General features: G+C 40.0%; 2 protein-coding genes across 2 annotated transcripts in view; both read left to right on the top strand.

Annotated features, from left to right (window-relative positions):
- mcph1 (microcephalin 1) overlaps positions 1-1,112 on the top strand; it is a 36,164-nt gene extending 35,052 nt beyond the window's left edge. Inside the window, exons 14-15 of the mRNA XM_080868406.1 lie at positions 366-603; positions 698-1,112. Of these exons, the coding sequence (XP_080724532.1) occupies positions 366-603; positions 698-750 (291 nt within the window). The 3' untranslated portion in view covers positions 751-1,112. The remainder of the gene's footprint in view (positions 1-365; positions 604-697) is intronic.
- Positions 1,113-3,061: 1,949 nt separating this feature from the next.
- Positions 3,062-14,436, top strand: agpat5 (1-acylglycerol-3-phosphate O-acyltransferase 5 (lysophosphatidic acid acyltransferase, epsilon)). The gene is made up of 8 exons (XM_080868596.1): positions 3,062-3,907; positions 4,508-4,577; positions 4,662-4,777; positions 6,054-6,143; positions 7,104-7,194; positions 8,072-8,233; positions 11,272-11,395; positions 12,764-14,436. Exons 1-8 carry the CDS (start codon positions 3,689-3,691, stop codon positions 12,987-12,989), a joined length of 1,098 nt encoding a protein of 365 aa, XP_080724722.1. The 5' UTR covers positions 3,062-3,688; the 3' UTR covers positions 12,990-14,436.
- Positions 14,437-14,491: the final 55 nt, after the last annotated feature.

Raw genomic sequence — 14,491 nt, 5'->3', positions numbered from 1 at the left:
TTTGCGTTCAGTTATGCTAAAGCCCAAGTGAAGCAGTCTTGCCATTTGTTCTGGCGTGAACAAAGTATTTTCACAAAGAGAACTGCAACACACTGGATATTTTCTTTTTTTCACAACCTTTTCTATAAAGCCTAAATTTGGTTGCCTGCAAAAAATTCACCGTGCTGTCTTTAAAGTTGCTTTAATCACCTTTATTCCTTATTTGTGACGCTGAGATATAATTTTTTTATCTTGATCTTGAAGAGCTGCTCAGGTGTACGCAACTAAGTGGCTGGTATAAAGGTCTCAAGCTTATTTTCTGAAACAGGAAAACATAGTAAAAACAATGCACCCGTGCAGCATTTGAATGTCCGTTTTCTTCACAGATCTGTCGTCTCCAGAGGCACCTGTCTGCTGGGGAGCACCAGCAGGACCTGTTCCAAGGTCAGCCTGCCATGTTTGTGTCTCAGCACTCGCAGCCGCCCACGCAGAGCCTGGTGGAGCTGATTGAGCTCTGTGGAGGGACAGTCTGCAAAACTGTGCGGCAGGCGGGAATCTGCATAGGGAAATACAGCGGCAGGAGGCCAGAGGGAAGCAGGATCCTGTCCGAGCAGTGGGTGTTGGGTGAGACATATTCTGTTCAGTTCTGTGATTTATCATGTCACTATAATAGCATGTCCCTATTAACTTTGTCTCGTTTTGTGTGGTTTTATTTCAGACAGTATCACACATCTGAAGCAGCTGTCATACGATAACTATGAGCTGGAGTGACCTCCACTGACTTTTCTTATTTTCTCTCTTTTTCCTGTTTTTCGGAGCATGAAGTGTAGTTTTAACAATTGAATGTGTGATGGTGTGCGATTGTATAGTTTACCTCATTTCTTCCATGCAGTATTCATCTTGGTCAGATTTCTTATCTTTTTTTGTGTTCATAGATTTTTTGTTAACCCTTTGGCACTGTTGAATAAGAAATAATCTCAGTTACTGTGAAACCCTAACTTATTTACTGTCCTGGGTTAAAGTAGCAAGCACTACTGTGTAAAAAGGAACAAAATAAGACAATGTGAGTTTAAAAATCCTTAATGAGCCAGTTTGACATTGTAATTAGAAAGTAAATTTTGTGTGATTATAAATTTTTTTGCAATATCTCTTTTGAATAAATACTTTATTTACAAAAAATTGATTTTGGACCTTGTTTCCTGAACTCCTGGATCAAAATGTACGATAAAAATAACTTCTTTTTCTTTGCTTCTTTGTCATCTTATGTATTATTGATTTGTTGTAGTGTAATGAAATGATTACTCCACGAGTGTAACAGCTTGGTCTTGGTCAAAACTCAGCAGTGAACTGAAGAAGTGTGATTGGAGTTTACTCAGCAGGGGCACTGGATGACAGATGACAAGCCTGATGTTTCACAGCTTGGACTCTGACACTTATCATCTTTCCACAGCAGACAGGGAAATAAACACTTTTACATAAATACAGGTGGATAAATGCAACTGTCACAATTTTTTAGAAACACAAACGTAATACAGGGAAGATGTTGCCATTTTAACTGATCACTTTTGGAGCTTCGTACCAAGCTCAGTAAACTAAAGAGCAGCGCCAAAGTCAGCATCATAAATTCTGACTCCATTTACATGTTAGGTTAGCAAATTTTATCATCATCTGCAGATGATGATTTAAAAAACAGAATATTCTAGAAAGGATTGTAAATACTTTTCAAATCCCAGAAAATGATCTGGGCTTTCAGTCTATTCTTAGTAAGCACCACATACCTGGCATACTATACCCACCTACCTAAATAACATTTTCTGTGTTTGTAATTGGCCTCATGTCCTCCTGTGTCTGAGTTTTTAGAATAACTCACTGGCTTTGTTAGGTACGCCTGTTCAGCCGCGTGTTATTACAAATGTAACTGGTCATCCAATCGCATAGCAGCAACCCAGTGTGTTTAGTTGTGTAGATGTGGTCAAGATGACCTGTGGATGTTCAAACCAAACAGAATGGGGAGCAAATGTGATTTGATCTGGGCTGATCTGAGTAATTGAAACTGCCTCTCTACTGGAGTTTCTCACACAACCCTCTGTGGGGTTTACAGAGCTTAGTCTGAAAAAGAAAATATTCACTTTAGTTCCCTAGCTAAAACACCTTGTTGAAACCAGAGTTGGCAAGTAAATGGCAAGACTGCTTCTAACTGATGGCAACAGTAACTCATTACAGCCAAGGTGTGCAGAAAAGCATCTCTGAAAGCACAAGACATTGAACCTTGAAGTAGAAGCAGCAGAAGACTGCATCCAGTGCCAGTCCTCTAAGCTAAGAATGGAAAACTGAGGCTACAATTCACATGGGCTCTACAAAATTGGACAATGGAAGATTGGAAAAACTTTGCCTAGTCTGATGAGTCACATTTTCAGCTGGTGGATCAGAATTCGGTGTAAACAACATGAAACCATGGATCTATCCTGCCATGTATCAACAGTTCAGGGTACAGAGTGTAATGGTGTGAGTGATATGTTTTTGGAAAACTTTTGGCCCTTGGTACCAATTGAGCATTATTTAAATCCGTCTCTTTATGACCACAGTGTTCCCATCTTCTGATGGCTCCTTCCAGCAGAATAATGTGTAGTGCTTTTGCATTTTTGGTGTATAGATAGAAAGAGAAACCCACTATGCCAGGCACTGGAGATATCACCTGCATAAATCTGCCAATATTTACATCATCCGCCTCAGTGTTCCTATTAATGAATGTGCATCTTCCCTTTAAAATAAAATAAACAGAAAGCTCTGTTATATTTCCAACTATAAATATTACTATTACTATCTTTACTTTAAAAAAATAAGTACTAATGGCGTTAATATATTCACATATCATATTAAGCAATCTCCACGTGTGTTCTGAGACAACTTTTGACGCCACATGTTCTCAAACAAGAAAACGAAAATGAGGGGTTTTGCTGGAAAGAAAACCAAAAAACGCGGCATACGCCTTTAATGTTACAGCATATGGTTCTCGTGGTGCACTGTCGCTGATTGGCTGGCCCCTATTACGTCACGTGGCCAGTCGGTTTTACCCGGCGTCATTGCGTAGGGAGGCGTGTGTGACATTTGCGGTGCAAGAAGCTAGTTTGAGAACAGCTAACCGGGTAAAGATGAGGACCTAGAGAAGAAAGTAGGAAATATTTTTTCCGTTTAGCACCAGGGTCGAGTTTTGGCTTTGACTTGGTCATGGTTCCTCGATTAGAGAAGATATTTATGTCAAATGTAGCGTTTGGTAAAACTTCCTGTGTTGGCGAGCACGTTGAGTAGTTAAGCTAATGCCTTTTTTTCTGAACTTGTAGTAAACGTGCAGAGTTCAGGCTGAGGACGTGTTCCGGTTTGCTGTCCTGAGATGTCCGTACTAATATTTGATAACTGCAGCTTAAGTTTATGCATTGCTGTATGGCTTTAAGCGCTTGAGCCGACTTGACAAACTGCGTTTTTTTTTTTTTGCACACAAGGTTAAAATTAGCTTTAGCCAACTAGCTCCTCATTCCCTTCTTGCTGCAGCTTTCTCACTTTTCCTCCGCTGACTAGTCGGGACAGGTGTGCTGAAATTGGGACAGGTGTGTTGTGGGATACGCAGGGTGCACTGCTACTTAATCACGGCGTGCGCTGACAGTCCACTTCAGGGATTTTCTGTCACTTCAGTGGAGCCAGAGGTGCAATCATGCTGCTCTCTTTGGTTGTGCACACATACTCGCTGCGGTACTGGTTTCCTGCTACGATTATGCTGGGGACAGCCCCGGCTTATCTGCTGTCATGGGGGGCTTGGCGCTTGCTGTCAACTATCTTACCATCGAGTTTGTACCACAAAATAGACGACCGGTTGTACTGCGTCTACCAGAGTATGGTCCTATTCTTCTTTGAAAACTACACAGGAGTTGAGGTGGGTGATCCTCCACTTTGTGTGTGGGTTATTTTACCTACTAATATCTAGTCTACGAATAGAAAAACAGACTGTCTTAAGATACAGCTGCCTCTGGGTGCATATGTCTGCAGGTTTTCAACTTACAGCGGATTAAAGTCTGTGGAGAATGTTGCACTTTTTCAGGTCTCTGTATCTGTTAGAACTGTTGGGGTAAATATATAACATTGTAAGAGTGTGTGTACACATTCAGCCCAGTTAACCAGATGGACCAGACACATTGCAAGAAAGTCTGCATTCTTTGGCACTGCTGTTGCCACACCTAGAACAATAGGCGGTTTTCGTACGTTAAGGTGTGTTTACTGAAGGCACGTACAGTGGTGTAGCTGGCTGACCTTTGCCTTTGAAAATGATTAATCTCATAAATTCATTGCAGTATCCTCAAATGAAGGCTTCTTAAATGTGCTGTAGTGTTCGAGTAAATTCTTTAGGATTAATTGCAAAGACTCAAGTTTTAACATTTAATGAAACAATATAAATGTTAATTTTACAGTGATGTAAAATTACCTTTTTGCTGACACGTATACTGCCTTCAACCTGCTTTCTTTTCTTTTTCTGTAGATTGTTATTTATGGAGATATACCAAAGAACAAGGAGAATGTGGTTTACCTGTCAAATCATCAATGCACAGGTACTTAATTTGAATATCAAGCTTTATAAAATGTAGTCCAATGTAAAGCACTATTCAAATATCTAACCTTTTCTTTTGTTGTAGCTGACTGGATCATTGCTGACATGCTTGCCATCAGGCAGAGCGCTCTGGGTCATGTCAGATATGTCCTTAAAGATGGACTCAAGTGGCTGCCGCTATATGGATGGTATTTCTCTGAGGTAATGTATCTGTGTGAGTATGAGGAGGTCATTTTTAAGATTAAGAAGAGACCAGCTGCTTAATCTGGGGTGGCTGTAGTTCAGGAAGTAGACAGGAAGGTTGGTGGTTCCAGTCCCTGGCAAGATACTGCTAACCCCAAGTTGCTCTCTGATGCATCCATTGGAGTATGAATGTGTGTGAATGTTATATAAAAAGCACTTGAGTAGAAAAAAAAGTGCTTGTATTAATGGGGCAATGTGTGTACTGCGTTTTGAGAGCTCAGAGTATAAAAGCATTTACCAGCTTGGCACTGTGACTGATATTTACTGCATTATTATACAACATGAGTGCTCATGGGTTACACCAGTGCTGCAACGTTGGCATTCCATTTGAACTTAACCTGTAAAGTTTCGTCACTTCATCTTGGATCATTAAGACATCATGGTAGTTAACCTGACATATTTTGCCACAGTAACACATACACAGATGGATATAAGGGCTGGTTTGGGGCAAGGGAAAAAAACAAAATGATTCTACCATGCTCGCCAGGTGTATGTATGTATGCATCAACATGTTTAAGTTGCATTTCTTCTCTGTAAGAGTGGAAGGGAGTTGTCTCTGAATGCGCTGCATTGTTTGCAGCCTCAGCTTGGAATTTACAGATCTCAGAATAAAAAAGGCTAACCCCAGTGTGGCCGGGTGATTACCACAAACACTCTTCTAACATGTGAGAACGCTGTCTAAAACAGGAAGAGTCTTTGACACAAGAATTTTTTGTTTTTGTTTGTGTGTGGTGACTGGTTTGTAGCAAAGCTTTCGTCTCATCTCTAAAGTCTCAATTTGTTGTTGATGAAAGCACACCTAAGCCAAGAGACCACACTTAGCATTGGGGTCACACCATCTGTAATAAACATAATAAACCAAACCCATCTCTAAACGCAGCCTTCATTTTGCACAATTGTGTTCCATAGCATTAAAAAAAATCTCTGCTATAAACATATGTAGTGCTTTTCTACTCAGTAGAGCACTTTAAGTCTCACTCACCCAATCACTTCTATTCATACACGCACTTTTTACCAAATGTTTTTTGTTTGTTTGTTTTGTAATACATCAACACTGTGATGTATGCATCAGGGACAACTCAGGGTTAACATCTTGCCCAAGGATACTCTGACACCGAGTAGAGCCGAGAAACGATCCACCAACCTTCTGATTAGTAGACCTGAACCACAGCTTCTCTATTAATTAACTACTCTATTAATCTCATTTGGATTTTTTTTTTTCTCTTCTACCTAGCACGGGGGAATCTATGTGAAACGAAGCTCAAAGTTCAATGAAAAGGCGATGAGGAAGAAGCTCCTTGCTCAGACTCAGCGTGGAGCACCGGTAACTACACATCTTCAAGTATTTCCTGAATGTAAATCTTTTTTTGTCTCTTAAGTTGAAACAAAAGAGGCTTCAAGATTTAAATTGCACGTAATTATATTCTTAAAACGGAAAATCCAAAATGTTTTGTTCAAAGGTCATTTGAAGCCATTACCATTTCAACACATTAATTTTTTTTTTTACCTCCTGGAATATTTATGAAAACAAGATAGTAATTGAAATTAAAGTTATAAATATTTCAGGATTTGTTTTGTTCTGTATCAGTAAAATGTTTTATTTTCTGCCGTGGGAAACAGGCAGCAGTTTTTACTCCATCTAAATGGATAACTGGATGTTTTTATGTGTTGAGATTCATTTGTTTTGTGTGTTTTCTGCGGTGCAAGGACTTGCTTTTAATCGCTTTTTTGGATTTGACTGTGGGGGATTAGTGTTGCCTGTGCGTATGTGTGTGTTGTAGCACAAGCCGTCATGGTTTCCAAAAGGCTCACTGTGAAAACTGTGTAACACAGTTCACTGCTGATAGTTCCTGTTCATGTAATCAATTGTTAATGGAACAAAAATTTGGAAACTGAGACAAGAAACGTACGATCATATTAATAAAGACACAGATTTTCACAAATGGTTCAGTTTGGCTGGAATCGGTAAATCCCACTTGGCTGCGGATGCCAGTAATTCACATTGGTTCAAACTGCTGCATAGTTTCATTTGGTGCAAATGTTGTCATAAAGGCATCTGCACAGGTTGGGCAACAGTAGATGAATCCGATACAGCCGGGGCCTGGGAAGCAGGGTTTGTTTTCAGGTTAGCTGGAATCTAAACTGGTATGAATCAAGATAACCCGATAAAATGTTTTCATTTTCTTTTAAGCCTAAACAATGTTGGGTTTACAGATTCCTTCTCAACAAATAGTACATTTGTTAGAAAACTGTCTTTGATTTCATGTGCTTTTTCTCCTCATAGATGTACCTCGTCATCTTCCCTGAAGGAACTCGGTATAATCCAGACCTCAAGAATGTTATCGCTGACAGTCAGGCTTTTGCTGCGAAAGAAGGTAGAGTCATAACAGCAGCCACTCACTGCTGTACTTGTGCATACTGATTCAGTTCAGCCCACTCAGTCAGTAAAACAGCTGACTTAAATTTAGTTCTGAGACCTTCTTTGACCACTAAAACATAACCTGCAAATAAAACTTTCTTGAGCGTTAACAAATGAGAAAAACTGTATAAAACTAGAAGCAGACCTGGATTCAGTAGGATTAAGGACTCAGAAAGCCATATAAATGCTCATGAATATAAAAGATTATATGGAACAGTAAACATATCAGGTAAAAACCTCACTAAATAAAAAATATTGTAATACTGGTGCTGCGCTGAGAAGTAGCCACGTTCCACCAGCTTTGTTATTTTGGCACCACCATGAAGTGCAATGAACTGAAACAGTTCAGGGGCTTGTGCTGCTTTCTGCTCACAAACAGCCTCGATTCTGCAGAGATTAGGACTATCTCGGCCTCGGCACTGAATATCACCTTCCCCCATTAATCCAAATAAATCGCTCTGGAGCGCTGACATGTGCGCATGACATTATCTGTTATTAGTGTGGCATTAGTGAGCAGAGGACGGTGGCACACCAACCTAGGATCCACCAAGCTTTGCTGTGAATATCTCAAACAGCCACATTCACATTTGTTTTTCTTCATTTTGCGGGGGATTCTAGCCGTCACCTGTTTTACAGTAGAGCAGTGGAGCTGGCAGGAAATGAGAAGAGATGGGGAGATGGCGCACAACAAAGGTTCCCATGCACACTCGTGTATGAGGAGCCGTCTGCGTGGCTCATAAATCACTAAGACACCGGGACTGTAATATGTAAAACACTGGTTGCATGTGCTGATAAGAAACAAATTTATGACGGTTTTTACATATTTTTCACAGGGCTCACTGTCCTGAAGCACACTCTAACACCCAGAATGAAAGCAGCTCACGTAGCCATCGATACTATGAAGGGCCACCTGGATGCTGTGTATGACGTCACTGTGGCCTACGAGGGAACGCTGGACAGCTCCGGGCAGAGGAGATCTGCACCAGCGATGCCAGGTATGCAGGCATGTTGTTTTAGACACGAGTCGTGGGGGTTCTGTTGTTGGTGTTACAGCTGATTACGTGCACCTTTATTTCTGTAGACGGCAGCTGTTGTTGCACGAGATATGCTTTGGTTTGCCCGTAACAGCGACCTCAGTTTGCTTTCTTCTTAATCAGTGCATCCTTAAACACACACACACGGAGTATTATTAGTCCTTCAACATTGTAAACGACGCCACCGGTAATTAATCACACAGCAAACATCACCTATTAACAGTCACACCTTCCTGTAAACAACATGACTCGGTGTTTTGGAGCCTTTGATTATTCCGTGTTCCCAGTTGTTCAACAAGCGCTCTTTGAATGAATTAAAAAAACAAAAAAACATCCCGTTTCAGGAATAAACATCTGTGTGTTTCTAGAAAACAGAACAGAGAATAGAAAAGCATTCCTGTCCTCACGCACTTCCTGGCCTCATGTGGCGAAGGTGACGCTGGTGATTTCACAAGGAACTGGAAGGGACTCAAGGCTGCCAAAGCAAATGTTTCTTATCGGGGTGACTAAATTAGCATTCAGCATATTTCTGTAGTCCTTTAATAGCTGCAAATTGAGAGAAGACAAATTAGTGATTTACTGCACAATAGAAATTATAATATTTGCTGCTCCAATTCCTGCTTTACTTAACAAAAACAACAAAAAACACATTCTTAATATTAAATGTAATGCATTTCAAATCAGAATGGCTTGTTGATTTGATTGCAGTCATTTCAGTGCCTCTGTGGGAGGCCTTTTGTTTTGATAGCTGTAAATAAGGGGTGGTTTTTGCATCGCTACAACAACATTAGCATGTGGTCCAGGACTTTTCCTTCGTAGTCACAAAAACATGGTTTAAAAAATGGTAGCAGCCAAAATGTGGAGACTTAAAAATAACTTTATTAACTTATTGGTTACTTGGATTTGTTCATTGACTGTGAAGGAGGGGGGATAATGCTATTGCAAATAAAGTTTTATATCCCTTTTTTATTGAGTGTATTAAAAACAACAACACAAATCTTTAAACTGATTAAATTATAACTTAAGAACAAATGCTTGATTGTTACCGGTGATTACAAATTACGTTCTTATCTTCTGGAGTACTACTTGTATACGATTACACATATTTGCAATTTTTCTTTTGTACTTCACCGCAGCTTTTAAATCAGTTGATGTGATTGAAGTGCACATGTTCAGCTTTAAATGAAAGAGAATAAGAGAGAAAAATAATAAAATCCATGAAGTGTTTCTGAATTGTAGCAATTTTTATACGAAGTTCCCAATTTTTCATTGTCAAAATTAGTTTGACAATAGACTGACAAGCAGTTTCATGGCCAGATGAAGACCCGTCCCTTTTTTATGATAAATGAAGGAGACGTGACATCTGAAGGTCAGTTGGTATGTTGACTTAGTATTTTACAGCTTCTCACTGTGATTGTAAATAAGGGACCAAAGATGTATTGGTGCATGTGAGGGAGGCTGTTGTTAAGCTGTCAGGTTATCAGAGAGAAGTTTTAAGTGTCCAAATCAACAATCCGCCTGCTGCCTTTGCTAAAAAGAAGACTGGCCATTTCAGCAACATCAAAAGGCCTAAAAGACCACAGAAGACAGCTAAAGTGCACAGTGATGTTGAGAAAGACAACTTCACAACATCTAACCACACACAAAGTATACTCTCTCAAGGAGGCAGGAGTGTGATTGTCAAACACCTTGAATGCACGTGCAGAGGGGAGCGAACTCAGGAATGAGAAGGACAGATTACACTTTGCCAGAAAGCCTCTAAAAGCATCTGCACTGTTCTGCGATCATATTGGACCAAAGAAATAAACATGAACTTGTATCAATGAGAAAAGTATGGAGAGGGAAAGGTACAGCCCAGACCACCTGTCAAACATGGTGGCAGCAGTGTTGTGACATGGGAATCTGTGGTGCAGTCGGCTCATGCTGAAAGGTGCATGTTAAGAAGGTAAAATTGTAAAGACTATCCTTGTTTAAAATATTATGGTCCAACTTGTAACTGCACCGCTCATGGTAGCAATCGGTTTCTTTCAACTCGCGAGATCAAAGATTCCCTCTCTGTTTTTAATAAAGATATTTGGATCATAGCGAGTTGTTTGTCACTTCACAGCAGAGTTGTTTTCCCTTCCAGGTGGTTGTTTTTTAAAGGTTGTTTTGCAGCATTGTTCTGCTCAAACACACATGACATGCAGTCATTGAGACTGAGCTTTGATTTATGAAACGCTTTAAGAGTCTTTTAGCCTCTCGGTGCCAAACACGAGTGTCTGCAGCCAAGAAACCCAAAAACAGGATTTAACCCCCCGCAAGCACGAGGAGGAAATACACCAACACTGCTTTGCACCTTAAGAATGACTCCGGCGTTTTTATTGTGCGTTACAGTAAAAATATTTTCGTGCCTTCAGCCGTCAACGAGTTGTCGACGCTCGTTAAACTGGCACACATTGTGTGCGAAGGTCAATTTAAATCTGGGCAGCCGCTGATGGAGGTGCTCTCTCCAGCAGTCTTTCGCTGCCGACTTCGATCAAGTTTCCTCTTTTGGCCTCAGTGCCACATTTCCTGATGATATTGCATGTTGTGGAAACAGGAACTTGAAGGTCTCTGGGGATAGACGAGCAGCCTTGAGCGTTCACACTTGGTTACGCTTTTATATATGACCTCCTCAGACGTGTGACTTTCTGTTTCTTTGCTTAAGTGCAGACTGACAGTTGGATTTTAACATATTGTATGAAGAAAAGTTGAAACTGAAACATTAAATCTATAATATTTGGAAAGATGTTTTGTCTTTTGTGTCATATGATGTAACACCAGTGACTGTTTTGGAATTGCCTTTAAGTGATTTCCTTCCTTTACTGGTCTTTACTGGGCAATTGCATCACAGCAGCTCCAGTCCATCACTGTCACCTCGTGTTGGTTTTTAAGTGCTTACTGTACGTGTCGTTGCATTGACAGGCTTTTCCTGTTTTTGATTGGTCTTTTTATGGATTTATTTTTCTCTTTGACAGAATTCCTCTGCAAAGAATGCCGCCGCATCCACATACACTTCGACCGTGTGGACATAAAAGAAATTCCCTCGGAGCCGGCGTTTTTCCGCAGATGGCTGCACGATCGCTTCGAAATCAAGGACCGGTGAGTGTGTGCGTACCTGTGTGTGAGAGCATGTACACGCACTTGTGTGTGGAGTAATTAATCATGTTGAAATTGCATGTCATCTAGTCAATATGTGAGCTGCGAGGTGTTTTTGCAAAACGACTTCTTTTGTGTGCCACCGCTCTGTTACAGAGAGATAAACCTTAACTTTGTGTTTCTGTAGTTAGAATAAATTAACACAGTACCAACTTAATATTCAACCAGTAAAATATAACAAAGGGTTTTGTTTCACAGGTTTCCAGCTGGAAAACATAATTATTTACTCTACATATCTCTTCTTTTTTTGTATACGATGCTAACTAATTAATTACTAATAAAACAATACCAGGTAGTCATTATGAAGTTAATAATTAATAAATCATTTATTTTAATAAGCTTTCTCATTTAGATAAAGATCGTTTGTTAATCAAGACCTGTGAACAAAATACATAAACGACAAATCGACCCGTAACAAAAACAGTTACACATGTTGGCAAACTGAGAAAAGCGTGTCTAAGGGTTGTTGTGACGGTGAAAGAACACAATGTGGTTTTGACTTTATGTAGTTGTGGACAACAAACTGTATATAAGAATTGCTTCTTGGCACACAGTTTAGTAAGTAAAAAAAAAAAAAGAAAAAAAGGCTGCTTCAGGCACACGTGTACAATTGGGTCAAATGTGGTCGCCGATTTGCTCGTTAATTAAATTGTCTTTACACTGACAGCTCGTCGCGGATAGCTTATTCGTTTTTTGTGAGAAACACAGAAAAGTAAGGTTTTCTTTTGTGGCTTCTCTGGTGTGATTATGTGACATTACCTCTGAAGAAACCATTTGAATAATGGTTTTGTGACATTTCCATGTGGGCACAGACAGAGAAGGGTCTAGATCAGTGGTGTCAAATTCAATTTACGTCATGGTCTAAGTACACTTAAGTTTAAGTGGTCCAGATCAGCTCATTTCAGCTTCATAACCTGTAAAAAGAAATAAATGTCCCCTTTTTCTCTGCTTCAAAAAAAAAGTTGACCTGCACATTTTAATCCATGAGGTGTTTTAAGAAAGTCTTTTTTTTTTCTCTCTCTCTCTCTACGTGATGAAGAAATCAAGGTCAAAGGTGTAAAACTGCATATAAAAGTACTGGTAGCTCACTACCTGTATTGTAAATTCCACTGTAATAAACTTTAATTTTATTTACTGTTATACTAATGACAAGAAAACATTTGTTTTGGTATTCCTTTGTTGTAGTATAACAGACCATGTGTGATTTCTTAGTCTGTAAGAAAGATGTGAAAGTGACAAAAATAGTCTCAAATGTTTTTCTCTCCTCATCCTGATTTCATGAGACTTTTTTTTTTTTCTTTCTTTTCAAAGGCTGCTGACCAATTTCTACGAGTCGCAGGATTCCGACAAATTATGCAAGTTCCCCGGTGAGGGCAAACCTTCTCCGCTGAATCTCTCGAAAACCCTGCCCTCCTTGGTCATCCTTGGGGGACTGACACTGCCAATGCTGCTGACAGAAAAGGGCAGGAAGCTGTACGTGAGAACCTGGGTGTGTGGGACGCTTCTGGGCTGGCTGTGGGTAAACATTTTTCCCTAACAAATCGAGGCCAGTCTGCCACGATGAGACGCACAAAAGACTCGAGACGGTGCCATTTTCCTGTATCGCGACACAATGTATGCTCCAGATGCAGAGCAGTATGTGATAAAAGGCTCAGAGATATTTTTGTTTGACTGTTTGACCGGAGACACTGAGAAATGTTAGCCTTTTGTGCTACTTGCTCCCTCCTCAACCTGAAATGACAAAACCTTTGTTAAAGTATTATATTCCCCAAAAGTTATTGAAATAGCTTCATACCTCTATTAAAATAACCCCTCCTTCCTTTCATCGGATTTAGCCAAATTAGTATCCTTGCATGCTGTTTTCTTCTTCTTTGGTCTTTGGCCAGTTTAGTTCTAATTATTTCTGAGAGCAAAGTGTGCCAAGCACTCTAAAAACACATGCAACGATCACGGTCGGCTGCTGTACTAAAGAGCACAGCCTGCTGCTGATTGATCATTTAAGTGCACTGATTTATTGGTATTGGTTGTAATGTTTGTCTTGTTTCATGCCAAGTCTCATATCAGGAAGAAATGCACTTTTCCCCCTCGTGTAAGGTGATGTTTGTTTTTGTTTTTTACATTGGTCGAACAACATGCAGTCCTCTACACGGGCCCATACGGGTGACACCAGCTACATTGTTTTATTTTAAATATTCATCTTTTGTTTCCTCACTGTGAATGTAGCCGTAAGAACAAGTATATTTGTGGATCTGTGAAAGACTAGCCCCTCCCCCTTTTCTCTTTTCAGCTCAGCCTTTTTTGTCAAGAAACACTGTTGGAGCTCGCAGTGGAGGACTGTCAGTGAACTTGTTCCACTAATGTAAATCATTACTTCCACCTTTAAAATCGTCAGTCATTGCCAAAACCTGTTGCGTTTTGTTTTTCCACATCGTCCCACTGAGAGCGTCTCTGCGTGTTTTAAGTTGAGCAATACGTTGTCGACGACGGCAAAGAGACTTTACGTGTTTGTTCCTCTGAGTTAATAAAAAAATCTGATTTTTTCATAATTATTCATAACTTTTCTATATGCATTTGTTACGACCGTGTTAAGGTTCACGTCTGTCTACCTAACAAAAAGCTGACAAAGCCATGTTAACAGTATATCGCAGGTTTCCTGTGCACTCAAAGCCATTTGTATTTTAAACATCATTGTATCGTGAAATGCACTGTATGTCTGTTGTCGTTGTTTACCATGAAAGCGTTGCATTTTCCACACGTCACTTTACGTATTTACGACCTCCTGTAGCCTGATGTGTTTTATTTCCTTGTGTGGATGGTATAGTAATTTACATCTTGCTCTAATACCTCACTTGAATAATCCTTCCTTGTTTTTAAATGACCTTTGTCAGCCATTTTCTAGTCATTTTTATCCAGACGAGCTCTGACTGTAACTCATCAGGAAACTCTGTGTAGACAGTGTATTAAATGCCAACTGTTTTTGGAAATGCGTGCCTTCTCTTTGGAGGAGTCGGTCCTCGGCCGTCTCACAGAGCGCCACGG

This window comes from Rhamphochromis sp. 'chilingali' (genome assembly GCF_963969265.1).
Source record: "Rhamphochromis sp. 'chilingali' genome assembly, chromosome: 20".
Classification (NCBI taxonomy): domain Eukaryota; kingdom Metazoa; phylum Chordata; class Actinopteri; order Cichliformes; family Cichlidae; genus Rhamphochromis; species Rhamphochromis sp. 'chilingali'.
This window is presented reverse-complemented; position numbering and strand designations above follow the sequence as displayed.